Source organism: Mesoplodon bidens, assembly GCF_964165515.1.
Source record: "Mesoplodon bidens genome assembly, chromosome: 17".
Taxonomy (NCBI): Eukaryota; Metazoa; Chordata; class Mammalia; order Artiodactyla; family Ziphiidae; genus Mesoplodon; species Mesoplodon bidens.
The window spans coordinates 11,637,517-11,649,635 of NC_138174.1; the positions used below are offsets into that span (position 1 = coordinate 11,637,517).

A 12,119-nucleotide genomic window follows, 5' to 3' on the forward strand; every position below is an offset into this window, starting at 1 on the left:
CATACTGTCTTGATTACTGTTGCTCTGTGGTATAGCTTGAAGTTGGGGAGCCTGATTCCTCCAACTCCGTTTTTCTTTCTCAAGATTGCTTTGGCTATTCGGGGTCTTTTGTGTTTCCATATGAATTGTAAAAATTTTTGTTCTAATTCTATGAAGAATGCCATTGGTGATTTGATAGGGATTGCATTGTATCTGTAGATTGCTTTGGGTAATATAGTCCTTTTCACAATATTGATTCTTCCAATCCAAGAACATGGCATATTTCTCCATCTGTTTTTGTCATTTTTGATTTCTTTCATCAGTGTTTTATAGTTTTCTGAGTACAAGTCTTTTGCCTCCTTAGGCAGGTTTATTCCTAGGTGTTTCATTCTTTTTGTTGCAGTGGTAAATGGGAGTGTTTCCTTAATTTCTTTTTCTGATTTTTCGTTGTTGGTGTATAGGAATGCCAGAGATTTGTGTGCATTAATTTTGTATCCTGCAACCTTACCAAATTCATTGATTGGCTCTAGTAGTTTTCTGGTGGTATCATTAGGATTTTCTGTGTGTAGTATCATGTCATCTGCAAACAGTGACAGCTTTATTTCTTCTTTTCCAATTTGTATTCCTTTTATTTCTTTTTCTTCTCTGATTGCCATGGCTAGGACTTCCAAAACTATATTGAATAAGAGTGATGAGAGTGGCATCCTTGTTCCTGATCTTAGTGAAAATGCTTTCAGTTTTTCACCATTGAATATGATGCTTGCTGTGGGTTTGTCATATATGGCCTTTATTATGCTGAGGTAGGTTCCCTCTATGCCCATTTTCTGGAGATTTTTTTATCATAAATGGGTGTTGAATTTTGTCAAAAGCTTCTTCTGCATCTATTGAGATGATCATATGGTTTTTACTCCTTCATTTGTTAATGTGGCGTATCACATTGATTGATTTGCATAGATTGAAGAACTCTTGCATCCCTGGGATACATCCCACTTGATCATGGTGTATGATCCTTTTAATGTGCTGTTGGATTCTGTTTGCTAGTATTTTGTTCAGGATATTTGTATCGGTGTTCATCAGTGATATTGGTCTATAATTTTCTTTTTTTGTGATAATCTTTTTGTGGTTTTGGTATCAGTGATGGTGGCTTTGTAGAATGAATTTGGGAGTGTTTCTCCCTCTACAATTTTTTGGAAGAGTTTGAGAAGGATCAGTGTTAGCTCTTCTCTAAATGTTTGGTAGAATTCGCCTATGGAGCCATCTGGTTCTGGACTTTTGTTTCTTGGAAGATTTTTATTACTGTTTCAATTTCATTACTTGTGATAGGTCTGTTTATATTTTCTAATTCTTCCTGGTTCCGTCTTGGAAAATTGTACCTTTTAAAGAATTTGTCCATTTCTTCATGGTTGTCCATTTTATTGGCATATAGTTGTCTGTAGTAGTCTCCTATAATCCTTTGTATTTCTGCAGTGTCAGTTGTGATTTCTCCTTTTTCATTTCTAATTTTATTGATTTGCATCCTCCCCCCTTTTTCTTGATGAGTCTGGCTAAGGGTTTATCAATTTTGTTTGTCTTCTCAAAGAACCAGATTTTAGTTTTATTGATCTTTGCTATTGTTTTCTTTGTTTCTATTTCATTTATTTCTGCTCTGATCTTTATGATTTCTTTCCTTCTACAGACTGTGGGTTTTCTTTGTTCTTCTTTCTCTGGTTAAGTGTAGGGTTAGATTGTTTATTTGAGATTTTTTTTGTTTCTTGAGGTGAGATTGAATTCCTATAAACTTCCCTCTTAGAACTGCTTTTGCTGCATCCCATAGGTTTTGGGTCATTGTGTTTTCATTGTCATTTTCTATGTATTTTTTTTATTTCTTCTTTGATTTCTTCAGTGGTCTCTTGGTTATTAATAGTGCACTTTTAGCCTCCATGTATTTGTGTTTTTTACAGTTTTTTTCCTGTACTTGATTTCCAGTCTCATAGCACTGTGGTCAGAAGAGATGCTTGATACCATTTCAGTTTTCTTAAATTTTCCGAGGCTTGATTTGTGACCCAAGATGTGATCTATCCTGAAGCGTGTTCTGTGTGCACTTGAGAAGAAAGTGTTTTCTGCCACTTTTGGGTGCAATGTTCTATAAATATCAATTAAATCTATCTGGTCCATTGTGTCATTTAAAGCTTGTGTTGCCTTATTTATTTTCTGTTTGGATGATCTGTCCATTGGTGTAAGTGGGGTGTTAAAGTCCCCTACTATTATTGTGTTATTGTGTTGATTTCTCCTTTCATAGTTGCTAGCATTTGCCTTATGTATTGAGGTGCTCCTATGTTGGGTGCATAAACATTTATAATTGTTATATCTTCTTCTTAGATTGATCCTTTGATCATTATGTAGTGTCCCTCCTTATCTCTTATAACAGTCTTTATTTTAAAGTCTATTTTTTCTGATATGAGTACTACTACTCCAGCTTTCTTTTGATTTCCATTTGCGTGAAATATCTTTTTCCATCCCTTCACTTTCAGTCCTTATGTGTCCCTAGGACTGAAGTGGGTCTCTTGTAGACAGCATATATATGGGTCTTGTTTTTGTATCCATTCAGACAGTCTGTGTCTTTTGGTTGGGGCATTTAATCCATTTACATTCAAGGTTATTATTGATATGTATGTTCCTATTACCATTTTCTTGTTTGTTTTTGTGAGTTTTTTCTTGTGTTTCCTGCCTAGAGAAGTTTCTTTAGCATTTGTTGTAAAGCTGGTTTGGTGGTGGTGATTTCTCTTAGCTTTTGCTTGTCTGAAAAGCTTTTGATTTCTCTGTTGAATCTGAATGAGATCCTTGCTGGGTAGAGTAATCTTGGTTGTAGGTTTTTCTGTTTTATCACCTCAAGTATATACTGCCACTCCCTTCTGGCCTACAGAGTTTCTGCTGAAAAATCAGCTGATAACCTTATGGGGATTCCTTTGTATATTATTTTTTGGTTTTTCCTTGCTGCTTTTAATATTTTTTCTCTGAATTCAATTTTTGTTAGTTTGATTAGTTAGATTAATATGTGTCTTGGTGTGTTTTTCCTAGGGTTTATCCTGTATGGGACTTTCTCTGCTTCCTGGACTTGGGTGACTGTTTCCTTTCCCATGTTAAGGAAGTTTTCAACTATAATCTCTTCATCTGTTTTCTCAGACCCTTTCTTCTTCTTCTTCTGAGACCCCTGTAGTTCGAATGTTGGTGCATTTAGTGTTGTCCCAGAGGTCTCTGAGATTGTCTTTAATTCTTTTCATTCTTTTTTCTTTATTCTGCTTCTCAGCAGTTATTTCCACCATTTTGTCTTCCAACTCGCTTATTTGTTCTTCTGCCTCAGTTGTTCTGTTATTGATTCCTTTTAGTATATTTTTCATTTCAGTTATTGTGTTGTTCATCTCTGTTTGTTCTTAGTTCTTCTAGATCTTTGTTAAACATTTCTTGTATTTTCTCAATACGTGCCTCCATTCTGTTTCTGAGATTCTGGATCATCTTTACTATCATTACTCTGAATTCTTTTTCAGGAAGATTGCCTATTTCCTCTTCATTTATTTTGTCTTGTAGCTTTTTGCCTTGCTCCTTCATCTGTGCTATGTGTTTTTGCTGTCTCTCTCTCCCTTTTATTTTTTACTTTTTTTTTTTATGAGTTGGATTGTGTTCCTGTCTTACTGGTTGTTTGGCCTGAGGCTTCCAACACTGGAGTTTGTAGGCTGTTGGGTAGAGCTGGGTCTTGGTGCTGAAATGAGGATCTCTGTGAGACCTCACTCTGATGAATATTCCCTGGAGTCTGAGGTTCTCTGTTAGTCCAGTGGTTTGGACTCAGAGCTCCCACCGCAGGAGCTTTGGCCTGACCCCCGGCTCGTGAACCAAGATCCTGCAAGCTGCATGGGGTGACAAAAAAAAAAAAAGAGAACAATAACAAAGTAAAAAATAAAATTAGACTAGGAAACTAACAAATATGTTAGAAAGAATATAAAAATTAAAATATAGATGAATCAACAAATGGAAAGTACATCAGTACCAGAATGGTAAAAAAGAGGAGGACAGAAAAGGAAAAAAAAGAAAAGAGAAAAAAAAAGGGGGGGAAAGACCTTGGCTGTGGAGGGCAGGGCCTAAGCAAGGGTGATGTTTGGGTGGTGGGCAGGGCCTATGTTTAGGACCCACAGGGCTGGAAAAGGTCCTGGGGGCTGTGTTGGGTGGGGCTTAGGCTCAAGGAACAGAAGGGTCCCAGTCGTGCCCCCTACCCCTGGTCTCAGAGGGCCGGGGCACCTCACCTGGGAGCCCAGCAGGCTTCCTGGTCTCGAGTGGGTGGGGCTGATGCCCTCCTCTCCTCTCCTGCTCCTCCCAGAGGGCCCCTCCTGCCTGCTTCTTCTGATCTCTCTCACCTCCGTCCTATGCCCCCAGGACCCACGCAGCCTCAAGGGGGCTTTGGTGGGGGGGGGTACCAGCCTGGGAACTCAGCAGGCTCCCCGGCCCAAGTGGGCCAGGCAGTCACCCTCTGCTCCTCTGCCGCTCCTCCCGGAGGGTCCCTCCCACTTGCCTCTCCTGATCTCCCCAGCCTCAGGGGTGCCAATCCTGTCTGGCCTCCACTTCTCCTCCCCCTCTCAGTCCCCCCACATCCTACTGGTTCACTGGGGGGTTCCTCCTGTCTCCTTGGCCATCAGGGTCCCCCACCAGTGGCCAGCGGGCACCCTAGCTGTGAGGAGACGCTAACTTGGTGTCTTCCCACACCGCCATCAAAACACTAATTTTCTACTACTTCCTTGTTAAAATTAAGCCTTGGGGGGAACTTCATAGTTAACTAGTAATATTAAGTTTTGAAATAGAGGAATTATATATTTATTTTACTTAGTATTCATCTTTTGTTTTCTAAGAAACATTTATTTTTTATAGTATGCAATCTAAAACAAAATAATGTAGCTATTAGGTATTATATTAATGGATTCCATATTCCATTAAACCAAAATCAGGCAAAAACTTAAGCTAAGCCAGTTTGCTATTTGAAATTGTGAGGACTATATGCTGGAAAATCTTAATGATTAGGTGTGCTAGGAAGTTTGAGACAATGATCAAACTAACACATGCTTTGTTGAAAAAAATACATATAGTATCTTGAGCATTTTACCATGTGCTCCACTGTAGGGATTAACATTATAATTGGTAGTGTGGTGGTATAGATAAGACAAGTGTTAGTGGCCTTAACAAAATGCTTTCCAGGGAATCTGAATTGTCTGGATTATTTCCATCAGCCTTAGATTTGCAGTTGAACTTAATAGAAAGGATACTTGCCCCATCTGTATAATAACAGAATGGGACTAACATTCCAACAGGGTTTCCATATAAGTGACTATTGTGCTTCACACTCTGGGTGACAGCCTATTAAGACAAGGTTTCTCTAATATGGTTGTCACATGGTCAACTGCTACACTTTCTCCTCACTGGATTTCCTATGATCAAGCTAAATGTTCATTATGGTTGTGGTTAAGTAGGCAAAATAACATCAAAATACTGGCTTTGCCTTAACAATTTAAACTGAATCATCTCTGGTAATCTAGTTTATGGAAACTTTTAATAAAACCTAGAAACCAGGGCTTCCCTGGTGACGCAGTGGTTGAGAGTCCGCCTGCCGATGCAGCGGATACGGGTTCGTGCCCCGGTCCAGGAAGATCCCACATGCCGCGGAGCGGCTAGGCTCGTGAGCCATGGCTGCTGAGCCTGCGCGTCCAGAGCCTGTGCTCCGCAACAGGAGAGGCCACAACAGTGAGAGGCCCGCGTACCACAAAAGAAAATAAAAACCAAAAACCTAGAAACCTTGCATACATAAATCATCTTCTTGAGTGAATTTTAGCAAGTGTGGTGATTATCAAAATCAAATATCAATATCAAAATCAAATTTGGTAAAAATAGATACAAAATAATTTATTTATATCCTATGGTTAAAATGAATTCATAGTAAATACTTTCAGGTAAAGAGTTATAGTATTGAATATCTAGTATGACTGTATTAAACACAATGCTTCTTTTTCTCTTTTTATAGCCGATTGGTGCTTTGAACCCAAAGAGAGCTGTGTTTTACGCAGAGCGTTACGAGACGTGGGAAGATGATCAAAGTCCTCCCTACCATTATAACACACATTATTCAACGGCAACATCCACCTTATCCTGGCTTGTTCGAATTGTGAGTGCCTTCATTAAGTTACAGTTTGCTTTTAATATCTCGAAGTACTTAACGTAAGGAAATTAAATAAAAATCAAATATATGTATTTGTTTTAAACAAAGATTAGAGACCAGTGAAGTAGAGATTCCAAACTCTAGCAAAACCTGAATCCTTTCTGTTAATGAGTTGCCTTATTTGCAAAAGTGGGTTAGAAAGATAGATTATTGTGAGTTTCTTAAATGTAAACCATTTATAAAAGGTACCAAACTCCTGAGTGCATCCTTAACACCCACTGTTTCCTTTCTCACTGATTGTTACAGGCTGGCACTCTCCCCAGCCTTCCCAATCTTGCTTCTGGGGTAGCATATTTTAAAAACAGTTTTCTAAATGTTATGAAGACTACTTTCTCTTTCTCCTAAGATATAAATATATTCAAGTCTCTGCAATTTTTAAAATACATACCTACATATATACGTACATACTTCCTTCCAGCCCCTACCCACCCTGCAGTGACTTTCCACGTCTACCCCTGTGTAGTCAAATGTACTAGAAAAACAACCTCCACTGTCTTGTTCTGCACTGTGCTTGTCTCCACTTTATCACCTGCCATTCAATCTTTAGCCTGCTTGATTTAGGTTCCACACCCATCACTTTACTGAATTGTCCCTGTGGAGGTCAGGGGTTATGTGGCAGAGCTTCATGGTATAGCTGAAGCATTTGGCACCATTGCTCACTTCCTCCTACCTGAAATTCCTTCCTCTCATGGCTCCTCTGACAATATGTTCTCCTGGTTTCCCTCCTGTCATCCTAACTGTCCTGCCCAGTCTCATGCTCAGCTTTCTTTTTCTCCATATTTCTATTCCCCAGGATATTTCTACGTTCTTTAGCTGGACTACATCATTCATTTATAAGCTAATGACTTCCAGCTTCTGTCTTCATTGCAGACATTTCTCCTGGGCTCCTGACCTATATTTCTAATATATAAATATATTTACTTATTTCTATATACTACTAGATTTTTCTACCTGAACACCTCACAATACAATAAACACCATTTCCAAAAATGAACTCCTCATAAACCTGCAGGGGTGCCTACTGATTTCTTATCTAAACAATCGGCATGATCTTGCACCCAGTTACCCAATCTAGATATTTTCTCTATTTTATCAGCCCTTACATCCAATCTGACATCACATCTGATAAGTTCTACCAACTGCAGTCTATCTCCTTTTCTCTATTGAGTCTGGCACTTCTTAGTTCAGGTTCCCATTATTTCTCATCTAGGTCATTGCAAAAGCTCTTAGCAAATCTCTCTGCCTTTAGTCTTGTGTTCTCCAATCTAGTCTAGCTAAGACCAATTACTGGAGTCAGGTGGTCTGACTTTTTTTAAAAACTATAAGCGACTGGGGAGTATTACAGAATGCTAAGTCAAACCTCTAAGTCAGTGCAATCAATAAAGTTTTCTTCTCTTACCAAAACATACTTCAGACCATTCTGTTGCATGAGGCTGATTTGCCTCAGAAACACATTGATAAAGCAGCACATGAAAATGTGCATACACAGGAATGCATCTCCTATTTTCAAAGGTATTTTTTCCCACTGCCTGAATGACAATTTGGTTTGGAGATCTTTCTCAAGCATTCTCTCCATAATGGGGAGAAATTGAACTTATTATAAATATATAGTATGCATATGTTTTAAGTAACTTGTAAATCACTGATAGAGGATATACTACAAATAATTACTGTTATCAAAAAAAAAGTTTGTCAGAATTAGGATTCAGTTTAACTGAACACATATTTTATATTTTTCATAATCCTAAACCAGCATAAGAAATAAAGAAGTTTAGATTAACTATTCTGTAAGAAAACAAACTCAAATCTTATTTTAAAAATACACTATGTGGGCCTCCCTGGTGGCGCAGTGGTTGAGAGTCCGCCTGCCGATGCAGGGGATACGGGTTCGTGCCCCGGTCTGGGAGGATCCCATATGCCGCGGAGCGGCTGGGCCCGTGAGCCATGGCCGGTGGGCCTGCGCATCCGGAGCCTGTGCTCCGCAACGGGAGAGGCCACAACAGTGAGAGGCCCGCACACCGCAAAAAGAAAAAAAAAAAAAAAAATACACTATGTAATTATAAACTAAAGGAAAAGACATAAAACTTCCTTTTTTAGACCAAAATTGTTAGTCTAATTTGTTGAAAAATTCACCTTAACTATGTGAACTTGTATCCTTTTATAAAAATGTTTCTGAGCTAGCAGTTTCTTAAGAAATACGTTTTAACTCTAACACTTTTTGAGTATAAGATCTATTTCTTTATTTTCTGTTAATTTGGGGGAGATATTAGATTTATACAAGTGCCTGTTTACCACTATAAACCAATCAGAACACCTTTAGTTTATGGGTTGTAATAATTTATTAATACTCTCCAGGTGTAAGAAAATACTTCACACTCATGCAAGAAGTAAAGGCTTTTCTGAATTACAGAACATGTATATAGAGAGAACTTTGTAGCTTCTATCCTGCAGTTTCAGCCACAAGTCAAAACTAAATACAGAAACACAAAAATTTACCAGTCAATATCTCAAACAGTTGATGTCCTTTACAGTGGATGTAAAATATGTTCATATTCTATGTGGGCTCACAAATAAGCAAACAAGGAAATGAAAAGCAAGAAACAACCATTACTATAGTGAACCTCCACCATGGGAGGAGTAAGACACTTTTCTTGGGCATTTTGGGGATTAAAAAAAGCATTATCAAGTGGGTTGTTTTGAGAATTATATGAGTATATTATACATACATATATAAAATAGTATTTTGAAATATATAAAATGGTATTCAATGGCTGTTATATAATCAAATTAGTCTGAAGTCAGACTTATAAGAATTTAAGTGTGAGTTCATAAAAATACTTATTATCACCAGCCTGATTTAACACTCTTCTATCCCTGATAAACTAAACATTTTATCAAATAATAAATCATAATTCATCCCTAAATTGATTTCTTATTCCAGTGAAATGGAATACAAATTTGAATCTCTGCAAGGGTACGGCAGACATGCTATCCCTATTTATGCTACACATGCCCTTTTAGTATTGTCTATAGCTGTGCTGCATGGTAGAAATGTAATGCAAGCCACTTATGTAAGTAATTTAAAATTTCTAGTAGCCATATTTAAGAGTAAAAAGAAACAGGTGAGATTAATTTAATAAATACACTTGTTAGCCCAGTATATCCAAAATGTTATAATTTCAACATGTAACCAATGTAAAAATTATTAATGAGATATTTTACATTGTTTTGGTATTCTTTGAAATCCAGAATGTATTTTATATTTATAGCACATTCAGCTTGAACTAGCCATATTTTAAGTACTCAGTAGTCACATGTGGCCTGTGGCTACTGCATTGGCAGAAGAAATATATAAGATTGCTTTTATGGGGACTCATTTAACCAACACATCTTAAGTTGTGCTGTTATAAATAGAAGTATCACGGTCTAATAGTTTACTAAGTGTTTAACCTAATGGCCCAGGGAATTGTGATTTCCTCACTCCCATCCCAAGGAGTTTATAAAGTAGAAAATGCATTAAAATTTGTGTCACTAAGAATTTGTTCATAAAAACAAAATACAGATTAAAATAAGTATCTGCCCTTTACCTTTCAAGCCTTTTAGACCCAGTCATTAAACTCATTATTAGTTTCAGTCAATATGTTTAGTATGACAATGATAATAATTGCTTTAAAATGCTAATTAACTACATACCTCATTACTTTATTTTTTATTTTATATATATATATATTTATATTTTATTTATTTATTTATTTATTTATTTTTGGCTGGATTGGGTTTTTGTTGCTGCATGCGGGCTTTGTCTAGTTGCAGAGAGCAGGGGCTACTCTGTTGCGGTGCATGGGCTTCTCATGGTGGTGGCTTCTCTTGTTGCGCAGCACGGGCTCTAGGCGCACAGGCTTCAGCAGTTGCAGTGCGTGGGCTCAGTAGTTGTGGCTCACGGGCCCTAGAGCACAGGCTCAGTAGTTATGGCACACAGGCTTAGTTGCTCTGTGGCATGTGGGATCTTCCCTGCCCAGGGCTCGAACCCATGTCCCCTGCATTGGCAGGCGAATTCTTAACCACTGCACCACCAGGGAAGTCCCTACCTCATTACTTTAAAAATATCATTTTAGACACACAACCAGTGAAGTCACTTGTCTAAACTACAAGATTCTGAAAAAGCTGTTTCTTTGCTAGCTGCTGTTGGACAAATGATGAATAAACTATTATAGAAGTTTGGAGTTTGTTCAGATATTAACTAGTATAATAGGACACATTTTACTTGGAATGTTTTTACTTTAAATCTTACCCTGAATATATAGCATATACACAGAAGTAATTCTGAATTACGTCGGAATTCACCTTCTAAATTCAGTATATTCAACCTACCTATTCAAAAGTCACTTGTCAAACATTTAATTATAACTCTTAGGAAGTTGAATAGGTTGTACAACAAAAGTTAATTTATAAATCAGTTGTTTAGAATTTGGGATTTACTTATGGGTTGCTTTGAAAGCCTACCCAAGAGCCTGTTTAAACCATAATATATATTTAACAGTATATATTTGTAGTGAAAGAATAGTAGAAACACTTACGCAAGTACCAAAAGATAATGCTACTGAATAAAATATTGTCATCGTGTTTCTCTTGATACTTATAGACAGTGCATATATACTTAGAGGAAGATGAGGGATTCTTAACGAAGAGACTGGTGTATGGTAGGCGCATAAGTTTCTGAAGATTCTAAAAGATATTTCTGGTTTCTTTTGAAAGCAATGGGAGAAATAAACTTGTGAAGTTAGCCAAAGTACAGTAGAAATAATGGTTCTTCCATTTCCTAGAATGTGATTACATCTACTTGAAGGACCATAGTGAGAACTGCGTTAGTTAACTGAGATACCACAGTTCCAAGCACAGAAAGGTGCTCAGTAACTTCAGTTTGCTTCCCTTTGGTCTTTATTATGCTTTATGTAACTTCAAAGTATACATCTTTTCTTTGATAGAGTTATGTCACAAGCACTGACTATTACCCAGGGATGGAGTTTGTTTCAAATGAAATGAAGAGAAGGAAAAGAAGAAAACTAAAAGGGGAGGGGGATGTAAGAAAAGATCCTCATGGGATGACTGAGCAAAAGTCATATAAGACAGAAGAATAAAGGAGTTGTCTAAAGAGAAGAGGGACAGAGGCACAGGGTTCTGTTGCCCAGGAAGGGTGAATTGTCTGCGATCATTGGAAGGCAGGACAGGTTGTTAGTGTCCTTGCAGGGACTAAAGTTTATGACAGAATTCAGGAGGACAGGTACTTCCCATGCAGGACAGGTTAGTTTGATGTTCTAGCCCTGAGAAAGGGTTGGAAGGTTGGGGTAGATGTAATCAGGAGAAGGAAGTCTGCCATCAGCCACTTATATTGCATTACTGGACCAAACCTGAAGTTGTTTTTTTTTTTTTTTAAACCTGACGTTTTTAAAGCCCAAGTATTTTAATTTTTGAAATTTCTGTTTAACATTTATTTATTTGTTCATCTTATCTCCCAAGCCAAAAGCTTTTCTAGTAGAATGATAAAATATCTAATATGGTGATGTACATGTAGAGCATGGTTTGATCAACATGTGTCAGGTGAATAAATACAGAAGTTTCTTAAACTTAATACAGCTCTTGATCCTCTGTGTTAGTCAGGCATGAGTCAAATGAAAAAGAAAGTCCTTGTACTGTGCCTTGAAGGTAATAGAGAAACACATGGTAAAAGGTAATCTCCACAGTGATCAGAGCTTGAAGATCAATACCCACTTATAAACAAATAGGTTATCCATTTCTGTTGGTACTCTACCACTGTAGCAACTGGAGGCCTTCAGGAATAATGAGAATAAATGTCAGTAGAGAAGTATGTGACCCTCAAACAGTTGTTAATCAGATCTTTATAAAGGCT

General features: G+C 37.5%; 1 protein-coding gene across 4 annotated transcripts in view; it reads left to right on the forward strand.

Annotated features, from left to right (window-relative positions):
• The window catches only part of NBEA (neurobeachin), a 613,622-nt gene that overhangs the window by 526,977 nt on the left and 74,526 nt on the right, over window positions 1-12,119 (forward strand). For all 4 annotated transcript variants that reach the window (XM_081214387.1, XM_081214388.1, XM_081214389.1 and 1 more), the window contains one exon: window positions 6,017-6,157. In XM_081214387.1, the coding sequence (XP_081070513.1) occupies window positions 6,017-6,157 (141 nt within the window). The remainder of the gene's footprint in view (window positions 1-6,016; window positions 6,158-12,119) is intronic.